We start from the raw sequence: 23,437 nt of genomic DNA on the forward strand, positions 1-23,437 counted from the left end.
AGGAAGATCCCATATGCCATGGAGCAGCTAAGCCTGTGTACTACAACTACTACTGAGATCGAGTACTGCAATTACTGAAGCCTGCGCACCTTAGAACCCATGGTCCCCAAGGAGAAGCCACTGCAATGGCAAGCCCGGGCACCACAACAAATAACAGCCCCCACTCACCCCAACTAAAGAATGCCCTGGCACAGCAACGAAGACCCACTGAAGCCATAAATTAAAACCACAGATCCCCTGGCTCATTCCAGAAATTCTGATACAGCAGATCTAAGGTGGGGCCTGAGAATTTACACTTCTAACAAGCTCCCAGGTGATGCTGAAGATGCAGATTTTTAGATGACACTAGTACTTGAGAAGTACTAGTTTTTTATTTAATTTATTTATTTATGGGCTTCACTTGGTCTCTCACTGCACACGGACTTTGTCTAGTTGCAGTGAGTGGGGACTACTCTCGAGTTGTGGTGCTCAGGCTTCTCCTTGTGGTGGCTTCTCTTGTTGCAAAGCATGAGGTCTAGAGTGCTCAGACTTCAATAGTTATGTCATGTGGGCTTAGTTGCCTATGGCACATGGGATCTTCCCTGACCAGGAATTGAACCCATCTCCTGCATTGGCAGGCAGATTCTTAACCACTGGACCACCAGGGAAGCCTGAGAAGTACTAGTCTTTATTCTGCCTTTTGCCTCACTCAAGACCAACCTCAGAACCTAACAACCAAGCTAGTTCTGATAAATAGGTCCTTCCCTTCTCCACTGATTCAAACAACCAGAGTTTCTGCTCTGTATCAGGCATATTGCCAAGGGCTGGATGTTCAAAAATAAAAGTGTTATAGGCTAGAATGCCACAATTAAGGTTTATATTGCAGGAATCCTTTTTTCTACCTTAAGGGGCATTTGAAGCCAACACTGTCTGTGTTAACCATCTATAAAAGATATCAGATTTTTCTACTCCAGGGGAACAGTTACATAGTGTGTTTTGTCTCAACATACCTATCTCTCGAGCAAGAATAACACTGCTGAGGCGTATTGGTTGGGTAGATTCAGCAATGAGTACTGCTTTTTGAGAACATAAGGTGCCATTTTCATATAAAGGTTCAACAGTTACTGCATCATGATGGGTGGAATGCCTGCCAGGATGAAATATGAATGTGGGTTAAAATTAACTTTTGGTGGAACATAGGTTCCTATAGTTTTTCCATGTTACATACTACCAGATATATTTAAAGGTTTTTCTTTAAAGTAGAAACATTGCTTAAAGAGGTAAGATTTAAGTGGAAGAGACTGATTAGAACATTTTTCAGTGATCCCTTGTACCAAGTTATATTCCTTCCTCAATATTTAAAGTAAGATTGTTAACAATCTTCCCTCAGTATGTAAAAATAGGATTGATGCTGTGTTTCCAACGAGACCTGGCTTCTCAAACTCTGAGGAATGCATTTCCTCCAATCCTAGAAATTGGTCTGTTGCTATCTAAGGTGGAAATCTTGCTAAAATTATGAGGCATGAGTCCAACTCAAAATACAGTTTAAAAAATCATTATTTTTGGATGGATGGAAGGAATGGCTTTCAATGCTAGACTGATGCCTTCCATCATCCTCAGTCAGGAGATATGTCACACGGGATCACTGTGTAAGCCTGATTTCCTTATACAGCCTCATAAAATGGGAGATGAACTTCTTACACTATGGAGAAAACTTAGTGCTTCTCTTCAGTGATGGTAAAGGGAAATCTCCAATTACGATGAGCCCTCTGATACCTTGGAGCCCATTTCAGCTAGGTTCCCTTACCTTTAGGAAACCATACAACCTATGGTTGGGTTCTCTCATGCCAGAAAATCATGTCTTTTCATCCTCAGTCAGAAAGTCTTCCCCCCCAGAGTTGATTACCCCAAACTTGAGTGTACACTTCAAGAGAGTACTCTCGTATGAGGGAGGAGACATATTAATATGTGCCAGGCAAATCTTATCTCCACCTAAAATACACCTTCTCCTACAAGTTTATACTTCATATTATCTATGCCTCAATTCACTCACTTGTAAAATGGAAAAAATAGCGCTTAATCAACAAGACTGTAAAAACGGAATGAGTTAACTCATGCAAAGTACTTAGTTAAGTATGCAATAGTTAAGTGTTTTTACACTGAAAACTTCACTTTAGTTTGCAGAGAACTCACATATCCTAAGCCTCTCTAGCCCCTCAATAAATTTCCTCAAAAATAAATAAATAAATAAATTTCCTCAGACTTTGGGAATTCCTCATCCCAGCTCTTAACACTGAAAGTTCTTTGCGGTGGGTAGCCATGGTTGTCTGAGGCCACCTACACAGGGTTTCCTTGTACCCTGACAGCTGTTCACATAGTGACTACCCCTCCCAACCAACACATACCACGAGAAAGCCAATCTCACACATTAACTGCTCATAAAAGGACCCACACATAGGCTGAAAACATCCCACACAACGAGGGTAGGCCATCAGAAGGGCTGGCCCTCCATTCCTGCTGACACCCCACCCCTGATCCCTACAGGCAAGGCTCTTCAGGATGAATGACCACAAAGTATTCCGGTGGCGTCGTCTTCCGTTCAATGAACCCTTCCCATTCTTCCTGGGCGGCGTGGGGGTGCATACTCTTGTGATCCCGCCACCCCTCACCAAGTGTAGCAGCCCCGCTGAGCCTCTAGCAGGAAAGGAACCCGGCCTGGCTCCTGCCCAAAGGGTAGCAACACCTGTGGTACGTTAAGTTTGTTGGCCAGGGTTCCAAGCAAAAAGAGAAGCAGAAACAGGAGGCGCTGTAGAGTCACGCAGAACAGCCCGAAGCCTCGGCGATTTGGTGACCCAACAGCAGTCATGGCGCCCATCAACTCCTGTCTCCTCGCTTAACTACAGCCGTGCCCTCAGCTCCAACATCAGCCAATCCACAGGCGTGACGTCAGCAGACGGCCGTACCGCTTGGAATTAAGGGAATGTTTTTAGGAAGGGCTCCAACAAGCCGTTATGGAAACTTTAAGGCAGAAACCCAGCCAACTACCCACTTAAAGGGCTACTTTCTTCAATATTAGGTGGCAGGCCTTAATAGGCAGAAAAATCTTAAAAAAAAAAAAAAAAACTCTCCCAGTTAATTTATCCTCTGTTGCCTACTGTGTTTGACTCCTAGGGCAACCCCCCACCAACGTTTTTTGGGGGCAGTAATTTCCAGTCAGCATTGGCCCGTGCATATAAATGGAAAAACATGTTCCAGTCTCTGGTATAAACAGCTGGACTTTGTCAAGGAAGCTGTGTCATTTTTACTAGTAAGTCAGATTCATGTCCAGTCTCAATGCCAGAGTGCAGGAAATGCCAGGCACTGGCGTCTCAAAGACAGCTTTGAAAGCTATCCACTCACACAGCCTGTCTGTAAGCAAATACTTTGAGAGCACCTCTTGTTAAATTAACTTGTTTTCTCCAAATATCTAACAAAGTATTAGCTCAAAGGCTGTCTCAGGACAGTTTATTAAAACCACACATATATAGGAGTATGTAATCGGTGTCATATTATTGAAATTGTTTAGTGAGCAGAGTCCAATAAATCTGGGATTTATGAGAAAGAATAAGCATGATTGTAAAGGAAATGCACAGCTGACCCTGATGATGCCAGTGTCAGATTAAGTAATATTAATATTAAATGTCTGACACATAAATGTTATTTCTAATCTTTACATTTACCTAAAAATACATATTATCTTTATTTTACAGATAATGAATGAAACTAAATGATTGACAAAAGAACATACAACTAGGGATCTGAGAGCTTTGTTTTGACCCCAGTTTGGACAACTTTCAAAGCGTGTGTGCTGCGTCAAATCCTACTGCTGTCACCCACAAAGATCTGATCTTTACCCAAACTTAGCTCCTGTGGAGAAAGCCCATTTGGATTGGGAAATAAAAGCAAGTACTTCTGAAGGTTGGAGGGACTGGTTCTTTATTTCAAAAAGACATTTATCAATTTTCAGTATCAAAACAGTTACATTATTGGTTTTTTTTCCTCCCAGTTGGTCCCCAAAGAGACCACACAGAAGGAGAGAACATTTTAAGCCAATTACGCTGCAGGATGCACACCTATCAGACCTCACTGAAACCTCATCAAAAAAGGGGGACTGGGTAGGGAAAGAAACTTGAAAAGCTCAGCACACTGCTAGCCCACAGACTGTACAGAACTCTCATATGCAGAGGGGTGACCAGTGTGCCTCAACCCCAAAGAAGCAAAGTTCCAAAATAATAGAAAAATTTTAAAGTTTTGTACATATGCTTTTCAAGATTTCTCCAGCACTAACCGATACAAAGCACAATGAGATGGCACTTTTTAGGGACAGCAGCTTCAGACCCAGAAAAGGGTAATGAGATGAGTTTCATACGGCTAAATCAGTGGCAAAACACAATTTTCTTTCCTTTCTCTCAAGGAGGCAGAGGAGCAAATAAGTGGTCACTTCAACATAAGGGGCACATGGTCCATTCTGTGAGCAGTTGGGAACAGGGTAGAGCTGGGGCAAGGATTTGGTCTCAGAGGTTTCACCATCTTAATTGTTTGGTCACTTCTGATGCAAAAAGAAAAAAAAAAAGGTTGTCCAAAGATACCGTAAAGCTGAAAACCTGAACAGCACTTTTTTTTTTTTTGGCTAACTCCTCTTGGAATCATCTTTCTGGTTTGGCAGGTACTTTTTACAGAGCAATGAGGTTTCCCCAAATGGAGCCTTTCTCTGGGCTGCTAGGCTCTCAGTAAGGCAGGCCCAAACCTTTTCCCTTTCTCTCTGGAGAAGGCAATATGTATTAAGCTGAAATGTTACCTTCCAAAAGTGAGAAAGGATTAGACTGCTGCTTCAGAACTACAGAATTATCTGGAATGTTTTTTTACAAATGGTTGTTACATCAACAACAAAAAAGGTAATTACAAAATGTGTACATCACAACATGCTTTTAAAGACACTTTGCATTGTGCTCACATTCCCTTAATCGTTGTTCCCAAAGGTGCTCAGCCTCTAGCCCAACTGGAATCTCTGGGGAGAGGCAGAGACAGTTTGGCGAAAAGGACACAGGAGTAGGGGGGTGGGAGAGGTGGCGAAAGGAGAAAGCAGCCTTCCAGTTAAAGATCAGCCCTCAGTTTAAAGGTCAGCTTCGGGCAGGCTGGCCTCAGCGGAGTCGGGGTGAGAGGGAGGAGCAGCGGCAGGGCGGGACTGGGGTGCTCTACATCTCATTCAGGTCAAGCAGAGTCTGGTCCAGCATCCTTTGTGTACAGAGGTGCTCCTCTTTGGTGCATTTCAGTTTATCTAATGGGGGTAAAGGAGAGATGTTATAAAAGAAGTAAATTTCAAGGTCTACCCGTTCTGAGAATTGCTCCTGTTGCAGGGAAGCTGCAGACTAATAAAGCAGCTGCCATCTCAGCCACAGAAGTGAGCTATTGCATCACTTGGTTTTTCAGGGCCTCAGACTTGCCTACGGAAGTTACAGGTGTTGCTGGACTTCAAGGGGAGGGAGCTGGGGACCTTATCATTTCCTCTCCTCCCCACACCCCAACCAAGGCTTTCAGTTTTCAGTCACTGAAGGAGGTGGCCTTAAGTTAAGCATCAGCCATCCACTCCCCTAAGTCTTTGCCCACAGGATAACACCTACTCCAAATAGCCTGCTGGAGTCTGACACATTGAGAACAAGGACGGGCATGTTTCTACCAGTAGAAACAGCAGAATCTCAACTTGAAAATTTGAGTACAGTAGGATCCCCATGCACTACAGGTTTTCCTCAACAAGTAGATAGAGAAATGACTAGTGGGGTAAATAAAAGAATCCCCATAGCTAAGTAAGAATCTAGAAAGAAAACAAAGTCATGAACACAACAAAACAGGGACTTCCCTGGCGGTCTAGTGGCCAAGACTCTGAGCTCCCGATGCAGGGAAGGGAGCCCAGGTTTGCTTCCTGGTCAGGGCACTAAATCCTGCATGCTGCAACTAAGGTTGAAGATTCCACATGCCACAACTAAGATTTGATGCACCCAAATTAAAAAAAAAAAATACTGCAAAACATTTCCTTATAAGCAAAACATCAATTGAGACTTTCACAGAGTTATTCTTCAGGAACTAGCCTGTGACACAGTTACCTGCAATTAAACATTATACCAGGAAAAAGAAGCACAAGGAAAAATGGGGAAAACGTCACGAAGAAAACCAGCAGCTGAACATCAAGGAGGATCAAAGCTGCCCAGCAAGCAAACCACTCTCTGTTCTAGGGAGGTAAGGAAAATGCTCTTCAACTCAAGGAAGCAAATGGCAACACTGACCTTTTCATATCCCACATCCCTTTTCTTTCCCTTGTCTTTTTTTCTACCCAGTCAGAAGGGCCCATCCCCGGGCCTGCAGATGAAGCAGTTACAACATCTTGTTAAGTCAGTCCTTTTATTGTTAGAAAACATTCATGCAAGCAACATATCCTACAGTCAGTGCACAAGTGAAAGAGCAGCAAATACGGGTGGAAAACAGAACACTCTCCCAGATTTCCTCATTATAGTCTCTCAGGTTCCTCCCTTCATCACCCACAATCTCTTGAAAAGCGTAGAAAGGCAGTATTAACTGTTCCCACTTTACAGTGCAATTAGGAAGACACTACTATTCTAACTGTTCCAATTAAGCAATTTGCTTAGGGCAAAATAATAACTTTAAAAAGACAATCAGCTTTTTGCTGGGGTCCAGGTCAGTGGAGTGAGCCGTAAGCTCGGTTTAATGGGCATCAGTGAGCCCTGCCCATCAGTCACATAGATCATGCAGCGTTAGCTTCAGCTCATTAGAAAGCAGGCGGTTTCGCTCAAGTTGGCTGTAGAGACGCTCTGCAGCAGCAATGGAGAGGAGAGAAAACAAGAGAAGGAGAGGAAAAAGAGGAAGAGAAAGAGAAAAAGGGAAAGTTAGTAGAGTACCGGAAGTAAATCTTGAGACTTTCAACTACCTGGTATATATAACATGCATCTGTAAGGCTGGATGGATGCAAGGATTCAGTCAGTTGGTGAAAAGACCAACAGAGGAATAAAATAAAAAATGCAGGCTAACAAGCTGAAAGGATGACATTTTGAGAGAGAAAAATATCTCCTTCACAGTATTTATTAAGAAACTGAGATAAGTGAAATATCAAAAGGAATACAGTTGGCTTATAAGAAATACATTTACAAAAATTAGAGTTTGTAAGGAACCGATGTGAATAGTTGAATATTTTTCTATAAAAGCATTCAATACAGCATTATGAACGGGAGACTGGGATACATAGCCCATACTCACTCAACCCTACACTTTGTAATGCTTTTTGTGGTAGGTGTTGAGTGAAAGACCTATTATAGTGGCACATCCAATCAAAACCCAACTTCACCGAACCTGTTAGTGGCCACAGTCGCCAGCCCCAGGGAAGGTGGATTACTAATGCAAGCCAATCAAGACTATCCTGTTTCTCCAGCCTCACTAGCAGCTTAGGGTGATCATGTGATCCAGTTCTGGCCAATGATGTAGGAGGTAGTGTGTCTGGGGGCTTCTGGAAAAACTAGCCTTCTTTCTTGCCTTGGACATGGATATGATGACTTGAGTAGCAAATTTCGACTAAGAAAAAAGGGCCGTAAGAATCACAGAAACCCCAACTACATCAAGCCAAAGCTACTCAAATCAAGACTTTTTATTATGAGAGAAAAATAACCCCATATTTATTTAAGCTGCTATTAAGATGTGTCTTAACTAAAAGCGTTCCTGATACAAGTAAGTGCTCAAATCCCCTGGCTTTATCTGGATTTTCCACTTGGAGCACATCTTAAAGAGGTAGAGTGGTGATCGTCTTGTAATGTATAGAAATATCAAATCACAAATCACTATGTTGTGCATCAGTAACTAATATAAACTTAGTGTTATAAGTCAATTATACTTCAACAGTCTCTCAGAAAAAGAGATCATATTTGTGGTTACCAGAGGGGGAGAGTGTGTGTATGGGGGTATTGGATGAAGGCAGTCAAAAGGTATAAACGTCCAGTCATAAATAAGCGACTTAGCAGCAGAGATGTAATATACAATATAATACAGTCAGTGCTGCTCTGTATGTTTTATATATGAAAGGTGTTTTTAAAAAGTCATCCTAGGAGTTCTCATCACAAGAAAAAAAATTTTTTTTTAATAAACGAAAAAGAGGGGCTACAGCGACTCCAAATTCATGAGACCAACACAAGGGTACTGGTCTACTAGTCTGCTCCTAGTCTACGCCTAATGTCAGCCTTGTGTTCATAAACAAGTTTCTTCCTATGTTTTACAGTCTGTTTCAAAATGGTCTCAGAAACTCAGTATGAAAAAGACTTCTCTGTCTTACATCTGTGGGCTCACTGTGGGCATTGCCCAGTTACCTTGCCTTCTGGACTGAGGTTTTCCCAGTTCTACCCAGAAGCTGGGGACTAAGGGGCAGAATTGGAGAGAACTTTAAAAACTGCACTTCCTACTAAACCAGTGTCACAATAGGAGGAATACTCTCCCTCCCCTCCCACTAGAGGGGATTTGAGAAATGTCTGAGGTCAGGTTTTAATTGTCACAATAACTGGAGGGTCTGACATATTTATTGGGCAGGGGACAGCAATAAATAGCATTCTTCTATACATCCCAGAATTATCCTGACCTAAAGGGCTTTAAAGTCCACCATTGAGAAACACTGTACTAGTCTACACTAGTCCATCAGGTCTGGAATTGGACCTGTCTTATTCACTGGGGCAATCCTGACAAACAGTAGGGGTTCATATTGTGTTAAAATCTCATTCCTTGAACTTTTTGGTGTTATACTATATCCAGAGACCATTTGCAACCTGGCTGTTCCATAACATCTATATCTAAGTTAGTCTTAGTGTGACTCCCACTATCTTAGGAAAGATAGGTGTTATTAGGACCCTAACTCTAAAAAGTCTGGTCAGGGAGAGTTTTGTTCCACTTAGGGAAGAAATAAAGAGGCAGAGAAGAAGTGGAAGCATTTTATTGCCTGATTAAATCCTAGAACTTCTAGTTCCTTTAGAATTGCAAAAGGTCAGAAAGATAAATGTGATTGTTTTCTAACCTTTAACTTTGTAATAAGTAAGGTTTCTAACTCTGTTATATCTATTAACTAAAAATTCAGGACCAGATACTAGTTCATTAAATTTCTTGGTTCCCTGTAAGAGCAAATAAAACGAACAAACAAAAAGCAAGTCAGAAAATCCCCCTTTGGTCTGATTTTCCTTTCAGGGAATAATCCCACGGATGCTACACATTCTTAGGCTTCACTAGTCTGAATCAGGTCAATTTCATTCTGTAACAGGAAAAGGATGGGAGTGCCTAGAATAAGGGAAACTCTATCAGTGTTAAAGACTCACATTCAAGGAATGATGTAGAACAGATTTTGCTTTGTTTTTTAAACTCCTCTCTCATGTTAAGGCTAAGGAATATTCAACCAATATCATGTGAATGGAGGAGTCTGGGTGTGGCTAAGACAAGGCTGCCTAACGTAACAGGTCAGTTCCACCCATCCGGTAACTTGGGATCCAGTCACATTCTGTTTTATTCCTTGTCCCAACAATGGTAACGAGGAAGGGAAGAATGGATCCCAACACATCAGCCTGTGTTTTTTTTTCTTAGAAATCAGGATGAGGAAAATTAAGGGGTGAAGTACTTTGCTCTGAGATTACCAATGCTCTGATGCTTCACCCTATTCCCATAGCAAGTCTTGGCTCAAGTAACATAAGATGGTTTCTACACCTCACTCTTCTTCTTTCTCCAGTCTTAGTTCTTTCCTTTGTTAGAAGCCTTCCTCTGTGCCAAAGTCAATTCCTTCTGCCCACATACTAAAACGGCTGGTACTATACAATGAACGGAGCAGCCACTAGCCACATGTAGTTAATTAAACTCAGAACTAAAAGTAAGCAGAATTAGAATTTAGTTCCTACGTCACACTAACCACACTGAGTACTCAACAACCCCATGTGGCCGGTGGCTGAGATACTGGAAATCACTGTCAAAGGTTCGGACAGACATCATTGTTCTAGACTATACTCCAAGCCTCTTTTTTCCTTTCCGTCAATTTGCTTCTGCTCCTTGAAGTATGGGTCCTCTCCTTGTCCTTAATGCTCAAAATATTCCCTTAGACTAATAAAGCATCAATGACAATTATGTTTTCATAATTTTCAGTTATCATCCTTCTCTACCTGTTAAAGTTGAGAATCACCAGAAATCACCCAGTGACTCAAATTTTTTTAAAAGTTACTCATTTCTACTATCCTTCCAACCAGTTCCATTTGGCTTCCACCTCTACAGAGATTTTCCTCTGCTTAGTTTTTCATTTTCCATTTGCAAGTGTCTTTAGGATTCGAATTTACTTCCATGGCCTAAACTGCCTGCCAACCTCATGGGACTCCTAAATCTCTTTTGTATCAAACTCTCCCCCTCCAGTGCTAGGATTTGTTTTCATCTTGGATACCAGCTAGCTTTACAGACTTATTCCCTTGCCTTCCCAAACCAGGACCATATGACTTCCCTACACCTTTAATACCACCATTTTCCTAGGTTCAAAACCAGTCATCCTTGATGCTTCCTTCTTGCATTTAGTGACCATCCTTCCTAACGCCCACGGTCAGCACCATCCCCTAACACCACTATCTAGGTCAGATTTTTCTCCCTGGGAAACTGCAATAACATAACCCAGTATTTCCTAAACTGTGGTACAGTCACTGTTAGTGATATGTGAGAAGACTGCAGACAGCATACTTTTGTGAACTTAATTAGCTATATGACTTTAATGTTCATTAGGAAAAAAACACTAGCACATGTCAAAACTTGATTTCAAGTTAGAATTGTGTAGTGTAAGAATTTTTTTTTTAGCATGAGAAATTTTTAAATGAGTAAATTCAAAAAAATAATGTAGGCTGCATATAAATAGGGAAAAAGTAGTCAAAAGCGTTATGCAAATGAATGAAATCTGGGAATCACTGCCTTAATGGATCACTTTGATAATCTGCTCCCTTTCCAATACGTTCTTAACTTAGCTGCCAAATTAACTCTTCTTTCTACTCAGAACACATCCTTGTTCAAAATCTCTAGTGGTACCCCCATCACCTACAAAATAAAATTAAAACTCCTCAGCCTGATTACAGCACATACCTGTTCCCTAGTTTATCTAAATGGACCCTTAAACCTCTGGTGTCCTTCCCAATTCTATGCTTTTGTTCTTTTGGTTCTCTTTGATGCAAATGCTGAAGATCCACTTTCCTTCAACCAGTCTCTCAAAAATCCAATCTTTTGAAATCCAATAAAAATGAAGAGGAAAGTTTTAACATGTTTATTAAGTAACTTGTATGTGCCTCCTATCATGACACTTTTCTTATCATCAGCACTGCAATCAACCTCTTCCTCCCTGAGGGTACTTGATTATCTGGGGTACTCATTACACATCTTTAGTTTTATACACGTTTTCTCTCCTGTTAGATTCTGAGTAACCTGAGAGTAAGGAAGATGCCTCCGCCTTAATACCCTGTGCCTAAACTAGTAATAACCTGTACCTTAATCACAAAGGCTGTATGGCAAAAAGAAATGGTATGGACAGAAAGAAAACTGAATTCAACGGGACCTAAAGTTTTAAATTAGAGAAAACCTCTATACCTGGCTGTATCTGTTTAAAAGAAAGCCAAATTTTAAATATATACTATGCTGAGAAACTGAAGTACTAAGTGGATTACACTTAGGTATTTAGGTAAGTATAATCGATGATTACACTACTGAGATTAAACTATCTCTGCTATGTAAATCAGCATAGGAATTTCCGGAAGGTTGATATTTAATTCCACAACATGAACTTAGGAACAATCCTACTAGAAGCAATTTACCATATTTATGCATGTACTAAAAAAAGTGGTACCTGTGTATAACATTTGAAATATGCATTACTGATTGTTTTCATTTTTCGAGTAACAATCATTTATCACTTATATTCCACTAGCATATACTAGCAGGCAAACTACTTAGTGAGCCTCAAATATGTAAGAAAGGTTTATAACTGCTGGAAATTCTACCTATGATGTATTTTCTCTGACTTGGGGCAATATACTTAGTCAATTTCAGCAGTCACATATTTGGGTCCACCGGGTATTCTGAGGATGAGCCACTGGTTAAAGGGTAGAGAGGATATATTGAGAGGTACTTCTTCAGTGGTCTCTAAAAGAAGAACCTAAGGAGAAGACAAACATTCCAGACAGCATGACTTAAGAACCTGGAAGTAAAGGACTTGGATAATTTCATTCAGCTTGAGTGTCAAACTAGAGCTCCTATTCTAAGGAACCTCTCCTAGTCCACCACTCTGATAGATCAGTTGAATTTAAATGTCAAGAAAAAATAGACACACACAAAAGTGGCTTTGATTATATAAGTCAGAGGAGGGAGAGCCTACAATAGCTGCGCCCCACATCACACCCCCAAGGCTCCTTTTTAGGGACAGCAGCAGCTTTGTCAATGACACAAATGCAGGGTAGCATGAGGCTTCCGGCAGCTTAACATTTTAATTTGGGGTGAGGGGTGGAAGAGAATACATAAGTTGTTTTGTGGCCACCTCCCCCCCGCCCATCGTAATGCCTTGGGGATCAGCCAGGCTGACCCAAATGGAATCCAGAGCGAGAGTGGGGCGTTGGGTTCCCCGAGGAAAGGGGGTAGATCCAGAACAGAGCAGAAACGGTGATAATTATCTGTGTGAAAAAGTAAGGAGACTCTAGGTGAGAAGGACAAGCATCAATCTAGATAGCAATTCGGGAGAGAGGAAGAGGAGAAAAAGGTCGGTGGCAGTAGGAATGATAAAAAGATAGCCAGATACTGCAGCCTGAGTAATTTGGCTTCTTTTCAGTTAGTGGGGAAAAGGCAGATTAGCGTCAAGGATCAGGGATCCACAGCAAACAGATGAAGGCCCCCACAACTCTTTTTGGTGCTTTTTACTACCTGGCTTGCTCTGGGACTTGGCTCAACCTTTTAGGTGAATTTGGTATTTCCAATCATGGGTGTTTCACCTGAACTTCAGTATCAGGGTACAAACTATACACACCAGGAAGTGTGGGTGCTATGGCCCACGTCACTGGCTCTCTGGGCCCTAGTTCTTTAATTGTATGACAACACAATTATCTTAAGCAGTAACTCTTCTGAGATGAGACTTAAGAAACAAACGGGAAAATCCCGGCGTCATAATGAAGGGACTATGAATAAAAAGTACAAAAATTACACGTAGATCAGGGTTCTACCGCTGATCCAGGATTACATGCCTCCGCAGCTTTTGCCAACAAGTAACCAGCACCAATGTTTTAAAGGTAAGAGTGGAGATTCTAGTTTCCAGAAGACAAAAGCAGAGCACACTATGCAGAGACTGTACCCCCACCCACCCACAAGCCAAGGTCCCAGCCCCACTCTGCTGTCAGATAGTTACATAGAGGTCATGTCATTGAGGGCGTGGTCCAGCTCCTCGCTAATGGCCTTGTACTTCAGTTTCTGGGCATAGAGCTCATCTGGACAGGCACAGGAACCACAGGGAGGAATGAGGACACAGAGTAATAGGTATCAGAAGCAGATGAAGAGAGGGAATCGTTAGAAATGAGGGAAAGCGAGACCATGGGTCTAATCCCACCTTGAGGAGAATATCTATCCTGGTAGCCATGACTGGCCATTTTCAGATCCACTGTCCCCAAGACCAACCAGACTTGATACCTCTGATACTTCTAATCAATTGCAGCAAAGGTTGAGAACCTGGGCACAGTCGTGACTAGAAATTCCAATTACCAAAGGCACTCAAGAGGATACCACTCCCACCCAGCGAACCTAATTCCTAGTAGTGATAACACTGAATTTAACAAAAATAGAAAAAGGAGAAAATACACTTTAATACTCAGACACTTAATATTCAGACATACCAAGCATGACCAATATTCTTGGTCCCTTTGCTCTACAGGTTGCCTGCCCCAAACTCTCCCAAAGAATATTCTGCTACCTAGAGTGTAGCAAATCAGTATATCTAAGACTTCTTAGATAAAAGTACAAACTTTCTCTTGTTAGGGTAGATGCAGCTGCCAAACTGCAGGGGCAGGAAGCATTCACAAAGCCCCTGGCATTGGTCAGAAAGTGGTCATTTCACCGCTGCGTCCCTTGGTGAGGTCCCCCCTTCAACTTGAGTGGTGAACAACATTGCCCAAAGTAGCCATGGGGTGACATGGGGGTAACATGCCATGACCAATCTCCTCCAAGGGGAGGATACAAATTCCAGAATATTAGGTTAAGTCTTATTAAAGGAAAAGACTAAGTATAAAAATCCAGTTCCAAGATCTGGCCCACTTCACCTGGCTGTGGCACAGGACAGGGCATAGGATGCATGCCAGGTCACCACCAAATCCTTTTGGTGTTGAGGGGAAGAGGGTCAAAGGGCAAGGTCTTCCTCTCTATTCATTTTAATCCCTCACCAGGCTCCATACCTTCCAAATCATCAATTGTCTTTTCCAGCTTGGCTACCGATCTCTCAGCAAACTCAGCACGGGTCTCTGCCTAGGGGAACATGAAATGAGTCAGAATCAGAGATAAATAAGACAGTTCGAGAAGGGCCTCTATTTTTTCCACCTTCTGCTTCTATAATTTTCAGAACCAAAGCCAGCTAGCCTAAGTCAACAAAATGCCTTATATGCCTCTCAATGCCTTGGGGCCCCCTTCCTCATACATAATCCCCCCAGCTCACCTCCTTGAGTTTATCGGTAAGAATCTTTATCTCTTCCTCATATTTGTCTTCTTTTTGAGAGTACTGTAAGAGAAGTAGAATAAACATCTCAGAATAGATATTACTCACAAAGATGACACCCCACTCCCAACATTTACATTCAACATCCTCTTAGATTGAATGTGTTGAATGATCCATGAGAGAGAACAAGGCTGTTTCAGAACAAACAGTCCTTAAAACCTACAAATCAATGTCCTTGGAGCCACGATAACCTCAGACTCCACCAGGACCGTTACTTTTAAAATGGGCCTAGGCCTTGATCCACACGGGAAGGCATTCTTCCTGCCTCCAGGCTAATGAGTCAATGTGTCGACACCTGGAGGCCATGTGGCTGAAACAGTCCCACCAGAAGCTAAAGACAAGCCGTCTTTCTTCATGCCCATTAGGTTTCAGATCTGACACTACTTGTTGCCCCCAAACATCAGCACAGCAGTATCAGCCTGAGGAGAACATCAATCACCCCGGGAACGTGAGATCAAGAAGTTACTTTAGCTACAGCAATCAAAGTGCGCGGGAATTGGCATTAAACCCGAATCTGGAGGGAACAGGTGGATACTTCTCACTGGATTATATAAGGAATGAGTTTCTCCCATTTTTCATCAAGGGCAGGGCTGGGCCCAGGCCCCAAAGCCTGTCACTTTTACAAACCAGCCCCTACCTTCTCCGCCTGAGCCTCAAGAGACTTGAGGTTGTTGGTGACATTCTTCAGCTCCTCCTCCAGCTCAGAACACTTACTGTGAATATTTTAAATACCGCAGGAGAGGAAAGGGGAAGAAGAGAATAAAAAAAGGGAGAGAGACACACAGACATGAATTGAACCTATATGTAGAGAGAGTTGGAAGGCATACTGGGGGAAAGAGAAGTTCCCAGGTTATCTGAGCAAGCATCAACCCTCCTCCCTCTACCAGAGAACACATCAGGAGCTGGGCCCTCCTGGGCTGGGACTCAGAGTGTTCGGACACTAGTAAAGAAAACACCTGAGAAATCACTACCAGGAACAAATCAGAACAGCTACCTGGGGTGGAAGTGGGAACGGATGCCCAACCCAGAGTCCCCCAAATCACCCAAGGGAAGGCGAGACCCTGTGGAGAGGCAGTGAAGTAATTAGGAAAGGAGAGATGAAAGATGCCAAGTGGAGAGGAATGGAGCATTCCATGAAGAGATGAGAAAGCACTCAACAAACCAACCAGTGGAGGGGAGGCGGCTGCAAAACAGAACAAAAACAAAACCGAACAAAATCACACCATACACAGAACCGCTCTGTGGGTTTAATGGTTAGTACCTTTTCTTCAGCAGCACTCAGACACTTCAGGTTCTGGTCCATCAGTCTGATTTGCTCATCCATCTCTCGGCAACGGCTGTTAGTGATAGTCACAGGGATCGCACAAGCCAGGTGGTGGGGAGGGAGAAAGGTCAAAAAGGAACACAGCAAGGAAACAAGCAGCAAAATGGGGGAGAAAAAAATCAAAAAAAAAATGGAAAGAAAAACATCACCATGGTCATGATATGTCATGTCTAGGAGAGGGAAATGCAAGGAAAGCACAAATAAATCTGTATCAGCATGGACTTTGTTAAACAAGGCCCAGAAGGTGCCATCAGGGGAACGGGTCATGTCTGCCTTTGCCCGAAAGTTCCCCAGCAGCTTAGAGAAGCAGTAAAAACAGAGACAGATCTTAAGTCAGCACAGCCACTTCAATGCCTCAAGGAGAAGCAGAACCCAGTTGGAAGGACCCAGTAGGTCTGCAGGCCAACAGTTCACCATTTTTTTTTTTCCCCAGATTTCATCTTCCCCTCAATTTATAAACCTTCCCAACAAGAAATCAGGAAGGCTCATTTGTCACATGGTGTGAGTTAAGACAGTTAAGAAAAGCCCAAAGCCATTCTTGGGGCTAAAAGAAAAAAAGCATTCTAGATGACTCCCACTCTCTAGGTCCTGTTTAACAAGGCTGAAGAAATGCTAGTTTATTCACATTAGTGCCCAAGCCAAAAGGGAAGGAGCAGAATGGTGCAGCAAGATTTGGGGGGCAAGATACTCACGACTCTGCCAGCTCGGCTCGCTCCTCTGTGCGCTCCAAGTCTCCCTCAATAATCACCAACTTGCGAGCCACCTACAGGAAACGACATGGGTTCAGTTCAGTGGAGCAAAGAGAAGGGGCCGATAACACTGGAGAGAGGGACAAGCGAAGAGTGCCATACCTCTTCATACTTCCTGTCTGCCTCTTCTGCAATGTGCTTAGCTTCTTTGAGTTGGATTTCCTGGAGTTCCATTTTCTCTTCATCTTTTAAGGCTCGGTTTTCAATAACCTTCATACCTCTGCCAGAAACAACATGGACAGATGCAGCACTGACAGCCTGCGGAGCCTGTCAGCGGCTCAACTCTAAGGGACCCAGGACTGCACCATGTAAAGCCCATGCCTCTCTGCTTGTGACGCTCAAAAACAATTTTCATAGCACCTTCTCACCTTAGTTGAATTGTTCTGCTTGAAATCTTTTCTTATAAATACATGTTTATTTAAAAATTAAACATTTAAATGAACAGTCTAAAGCAAAAAGTCTAATTCTAGTCCTGCTCATCAAAAGTAATTGAATACCTGATAATCCTTCCAGAAATGTTTTATATACCAAAAATCTCATCACCTTTCCCCACGCCACAAAGGAACCATACTACACTGCTCTGCAATTTGTTTTCCTCACTTTCTATAATTTGGCCACTATTCTATAATAGTATACACACAGCTGTCTTATTTATTTTCATGGCTGCACTGTGTTAATGTACTCCCAACAAGGAATTTTTTTAATTCTGAAAAGTCTTAGTTTGTGTAAGTCATCACACACTTTTGTTCTCATTTTAAGTCACATGTGGCAAGAAGCCAATTGGCTATTTTCAACAAAGATGATCTGGTTCAAGGACTGTGGTTCTAACCCTGTAACACATTAGAATTATCAATGGAGGGGGGAGTTCTCTGGTTGCCTAGTGGTTAGAGCTCTGGGCTTTCATTGCTGGGTCCTGGGTTTAATTCTTGGTTGGGGAACTGAGATTCTGCAAGCGAGGCCATGCAGTACTCCCCCCAAATTTACTGGAGAGCTTTAAAAATAGCCAGGCCCCTTTCATAATGGGTTCTAACTGATTTGAGATGGGACCCAGGCATTCTGATGTATTTTTTAAACTCCCCAAAGATCCCTACCATGCACTCATGATTCTAAGAGTGCAGCCAGGGACAAGAGAGCTTACTAAATCAGTGATTACTGGGCTCCACCTCTGATCGACTGATGAGTGGCAAAGGCTGCTGATGGGACTTTCTCCCAAATTCCTGGTGTAGCTGGTCTGGAACCTCACTTTGAGAACCACTTTGAGTGGGTGCTAAATGGAGGCCACTACAGCGATACTATTACTAGGTGAATTTATAGAGAAACACCAGTTACACAAGGGTCATGGATCCAGGTAACCCTTCCTCTGTCGGTTTTCATATGTAGAGAATATGAGGGACAGAAGGAAAGAAGATCCTGTGTAAAGACAGGTCACTGTTTTTTTTTTTTTTTAAAAAAAAGGTTTTTAAGGAATCTGTTTGATTAGAGCCATTATGAACAACTTTTGAAATCCACACTTCATCAGGCCCCACTACATACCTCTCGCTCTCATCAGCAGCTTTCTCAGCTTCCTCCAGCTTTTGCAGGGCAGTGGCCAGGCGCTCTTGAGCTCGGTCCAGCTCCTCTTCAACCAGCTGGATTCTACGGTTCAAGGAGGCCACCTCAGCCTCAGCCTGTGTTTAAGTGAAAGAATGGGAAAAAGAAGCAGAGGCATGGTGAAAAGAAACTGAACTATGACACTAAGACGGGTTGAATACCACCATGAGGAAGCCGGAGTCTTGCAGGGTAGAACTTGTCTTAACTCAGATGCATGTTAGGCCGAGCAGACGTGCTTATATACTCTGTGTTATGACAGGTATTTTCCTCCCTTTCCCATCAATGAATTCCCATATGTTCCACAGGAAAAGTGTTTCAAAACTCAGTTCCTTGCCCAGCCCAGTGTCAGTTAGTACCACCCCCTTTTTGGACTCAGTTCAAATTCCTAAACGCACTAGTGTCAGAAAAGGTAAACCAGTGAAGGGGTCTGCCTGAGTTCTGGTTTAGAGACATGTCTTATTCTGCAGCAGCTTTCCCGTAAGTGTCACATAAAGCGGAAAATTTTAAAAAGGTTTCTCAAAGAGGGAATCTTGGATTATCTGTTAATCTGCTGCTTAACTCAAGTTGTTGACCCTCTGATAATCTTACTCTAACACACCCAACAAGAGGATGACTAGCCAAGAGAATGTTTTCCAGAAGGACCTTCCAGACCAGAAAACAAAAGGATGGAATATTGGGATACCAACTTTCCACCCTTTCAACTGGCCCCCACCTCCAGCCTTTTGAAAGTTGACTACAAGGAGTTTCTTTGGGCTAAAATGATCTGCTTTGATGGCATTACCAAAAAAACTGGGGGCAGAAGAGAATGTTCCCTCCAGGCCTTCCACCACCCATCCAAATTTCTGAATTGTGACCCTATCTATTCCTCAAGTCACTCCCTTAGCCTCACCCTCCACTACAGTGTAGGACAATCTTCTCCCTGGCTCCCACCCCACAATAAAAAGCACAGGTTGGAGTCCAAGTAATCCCATGCCTCTTCCTGGGCCATGAATAAGAAGCAAGGAAAGAAGGAGGCAGCCACATAAGCAAGAATTCTACTGGTAGAGAAGCCTCGCTCTTATGATTGCCCTTCCCCTCCCCACACCTTTGCTGGTGGCAAGTACACTGACTGTCACAACTGCACAAGAATTTAATCTGCCCTGCACACTACCCAGTTCAGATGCTTATCCAAATGCTTGGTAAACACGATCTCTCCTCTACAGCCCAGATTGCGCCTGAATTCTATTACCCTGATTTCCTCCTGGCAGTCAGGGGTGGGGGTAGCTATAGAAATAATCTGGGCCACCAGCCCCTATGGGAAGGGATATAGCCCAAAAGACTCCTGTTAAGAACTGGGTTATGTAGCACACAAAAATTTCCAAATACAAACATGGGCGATTCAAGGAACTGCAGGGGCTGGGGCTATATAACCACTGCCCTACAGGAAAAGAAAATCAAGATGTCTACATAAGCTGAAATTACTAAGAAACCGTTTGCATCTCTATTCAAAATAGCACAGAGACGAGTATTCTCTGGTCCTGTCTCAGGAAACCTAGGAAAACACAGATTTCACCTCACAAGCTCAAAGAGGCTAACAGGTCAAAGTTATTATGAATCTGGCGATCAGGCAACAACTGTGAAAGAAGAACTGAGAACTGACAATTCAATCATTTATTTGCCCCACCCCACTACCTTCAGTTGCCTAGAACTTAAAAAAAAAAGAAGACGGAACCCAGATTTGAAGGAAGCTCATGAAATCTAAGTCCCCACCCAGCTCACCAGCAGTTACCCAAATGAAGTAAAGATAACAGGCTTTGGGGGCGGGGGTGTATAGTTTCCATGACAACAAGCTGGCTCGGGCAGTTTCTCCCACAAATCAGCATTTACAATAGAATTCTTCGCAAGGCTGAAAAGGGAGGAGGAGAAAACACATCTTGGTGCCCTAATCAGAGCCTGCGCACACTGAACAAGCCCATACCAAAAACAGAACGCAGGATGGGAGTCCCACAGCAAAAGCTTTGGAGACCCCCGTGGGGAGCAGAGGGAGAGCAAGGTAGTCACTGTTCTATTTTTTTCTCTTCCTACAGAGGATCAGTTCTCTTTACAGTGAAACAAAAGCTTGCAGAATCAAGATCTGTTTAATACTTAAAGGAATAAGGGAAGACACCTACCTGACTTTTCCTTCCAGCCAGAATCTATGCACAATGCCTGTCCCTTTCAGGTCAATTAAGTGGTACCCAGAAACTGAGTGGGACTAACTTCTGCAGGTGACAATGGGAAACATGGCCCCGGGAAACATTAACTTCATGCTGTCTATCATCCTAGGTTTAGCATGCGGTTTTGATCTCAGCCCGCTCACCCCTACCTAGGTTGGAGGTACACTGTGAGGTCCTTCCTTCAGGTAATAATAGGATTCTCCACTACCCAGTAGGCAAAGATTCCAAGGCCAGAGAGGAGAACAAAGCAGCGACTGACTCACTTCAGAAGATGGCTGACAACAGCTTCAGCTAGTAAATGAGTTTAAGTGCTACCATCCTTCACACTAAAGAGACTGCCGAAGAGCACCATACCCATCAAGGCAGGGAAGACAGGAGATGTGTTCAGAGGCAGATCAGGGCCAAGGACAGAGGGGATTAGCCTAAATCTGGTATTCTGCCACTCCAGGGTTTCTCTTTTTAGACAAAAGCCAGAGATGAAATTCAAAGGAAAAGAGTAATGGAAAAGTTAGGCTTGAGCCCTGTGAGTAAAGGACTGCTCTGGTTTACAGTGTTCACAAATGTATCTACCCAGGGAGATACTGTGTCCTTGGGGACTTTAAATTTCATCAAGGGGGAGGCAAGTTGGAAGGAAGGGAGCAGTTATCTGTTCCAGAGTAAACAAAGGTGGAGACCAAGCGGAGGTACTCAGAGCAAAGGGCTATTTGCCTCTCCCCTATGAGTACGTGCTCTTAGTATGAAGTAAGAAAAAAAGAAAAAGCAAACCTAAACCAAGGAAAGGTGATAAAGTCAGTGGCTTATCCCACCAGACCCTACAAACAGAAGAGAGCTACACAATGGGCAGACAGTCTAACCACCACCACCACCCACCCCCTGCAGACTAGGAATTTGGGAATAAGGCCACAATCAAACTGCTATTCAAAGCCCACTCACTCCCTCAATAGTATTCCTAAATTTTTTAGACCAGGAAAAAAAAAAAAAGAGGGAGAAATACCAGAAGTTAGGAGACAAGTATTAAAAACAGATAAGGTGAATTGTACACTTAAAAATGGTTAAAACAGTCAACATTTACCACTGTATCTTTACCACCACAACACACACACACAGATGAGGGAAAAGGCTGCACTGAAATATTATGTTGCCATCTGTTTCAGTTTTGCAAAAAAGTACAAAGGAGATTCAAAATCGAAAGTGGATTTGACAAGGTGCTACATTATAATTACATATAGGCTTCCCTGGTGGCTCAGAGGTTAAAGCATCTGCCTCCAATGCGGGACACCTGGGTTCGATCCCTGGGTCGGGAAGATCCCCTGGAGATTAAGGAAATGGTAACCCACCCCAGTATTCTTGCCTGGAGAATCCCATGGACGGAGAAGCCTGATAGGCTACAGTCTATGGGGTTGCAAAGAGTCGGACACGACTGAGCGACTTCACCTTCACCTTACATTACAAAAGATACATCTTTAGGTCAAGAGCAGTAGAGATGGTTTCCAGAACCACTCAGTTGGCTCTGGACTCGTCCTGCTTCCCAACAAGGGTTGGATGGTAACACAAAGCAACCAGAAAAGTAATTACGTGACAATCCCACTAACGGCATGCAATAACATAAGGGAGGGCAAAGCTTCCAGCTCCAGGCGGGAAGAGTCTGCAAAATCCACATTCCAGAATGCCCTAAGAGGATAACAGGTAGTTCAGGCACTCCCCCTCTCCCTTCCCACAGGTGTTTTCTCAGGAGGAATTCAAAGTTCACTACAGCAGAAAGTCAAAAGATTTGGCACTTTTCAAGCTGGGGGGTAGAAAATACTGGTTTCATAAATATTTAACTATCTCTCTACTTCCCCATCTGAGTGAAGGCTTCCTCACTAGAACTCACTCAGCTCAGTAAGCAAATCTGGCAGGCTCTGAGTGAGGGAGAAGCTTAAGAAAAACCTGGAGCTGCTCACTCTGCTCTCTCAACTATCAGCCTAGGTTGGGAAAAAAAAAAAAGAGTGAAATTTCCCTGCAAGGAAAATTACCAAATCCTGAGTGGAGTGAATGTCCGGGATATCCTAGGGGGGAAACCAAGTCCTGGGGGCTACTGAGGGTGGGGGTAATTACATCATCTACCCTAGAATCATTCCTAGCATGCCCTTACTTTGAGCCCATGCTCTAGGTCAACACATGGCCAGTTCCTTACAGCCACCCTGTCTCCCCCGTTAAGGGGATCTGGTCTCCAGAACAAAGGAGATGAGAAAGTGTCACTAGTCATAAAGAGTCACCCAGCCAGTTCATCTCACTAGAATGATAATTAGAAGTTACAAGCATAACGAACAGAGGAAAAATCCACTGAGAAATGAGTGACTGAGGAAACCAAGCTCCCAGCATTTCCATGCCCAGTTGTAAAAAGAAATGACTATTCTAACAATCTTTAAGTATTAACCTGGAGGGCAGCTGCTTCTCTCATTTCCCCAAAACATTAATTCTCAGCCACTCCCCAAAAGAGCAGCCAAAAGTGGGGAGGGGAGAACAAGGAATACCAATAAACCACAAGAGTTCTTTCATTAGCTCTTCAAATTTTAGCAACAGTTACTTTCCCCTCCCGCCTCAGGATCCTCCAAAATCAAAGCCTCTACTCAGCAAATCAGTTCTATCCACTAGACTGCACCTTAAATCGTGGAAAACCTATGGCTTACTAAAACTAGCCCACCATTTCTCAACAGAAAGCAGTTTCAAGAATCACCGTTCAATCTATGAGCATATTATGTCTTAACTTTTAGTTGAACAAATTTGGCACTCC

General features: G+C 43.0%; 1 protein-coding gene across 16 annotated transcripts in view; it reads right to left on the bottom strand.

Annotated features, from left to right (window-relative positions):
- Window positions 1-3,937: 3,937 nt before the first annotated feature.
- Window positions 3,938-23,437, bottom strand: part of TPM3 (tropomyosin 3) — a 28,286-nt gene continuing 8,786 nt past the window's right edge. For 2 of the 16 annotated variants that reach the window (XM_069543364.1, XM_069543440.1), the window contains 8 exons: window positions 18,410-18,543; window positions 16,979-17,096; window positions 16,820-16,890; window positions 15,441-15,516; window positions 14,744-14,806; window positions 14,487-14,556; window positions 13,451-13,529; window positions 3,938-5,296 (listed from right to left, as the gene is read on the bottom strand). In XM_069543364.1, coding sequence (XP_069399465.1) covers window positions 5,293-5,296; window positions 13,451-13,529; window positions 14,487-14,556; window positions 14,744-14,806; window positions 15,441-15,516; window positions 16,820-16,890; window positions 16,979-17,096; window positions 18,410-18,543 — 615 coding nt within the window. In that variant the 3' untranslated portion in view covers window positions 3,938-5,292. Of the gene's footprint in view, window positions 5,297-12,512; window positions 12,726-13,446; window positions 13,530-14,486; window positions 14,557-14,743; window positions 14,807-15,440; window positions 15,517-16,064; window positions 16,141-16,819; window positions 16,891-16,978; window positions 17,276-18,385; window positions 18,544-23,437 lie in introns of those variants that run through there. The other 14 variants (XM_069543386.1, XM_069543415.1, XM_069543356.1 and 11 more) reach the window with 8 other exon arrangements.

This window comes from Ovis canadensis, chromosome 1 (genome assembly GCF_042477335.2).
Source record: "Ovis canadensis isolate MfBH-ARS-UI-01 breed Bighorn chromosome 1, ARS-UI_OviCan_v2, whole genome shotgun sequence".
Classification (NCBI taxonomy): domain Eukaryota; kingdom Metazoa; phylum Chordata; class Mammalia; order Artiodactyla; family Bovidae; genus Ovis; species Ovis canadensis.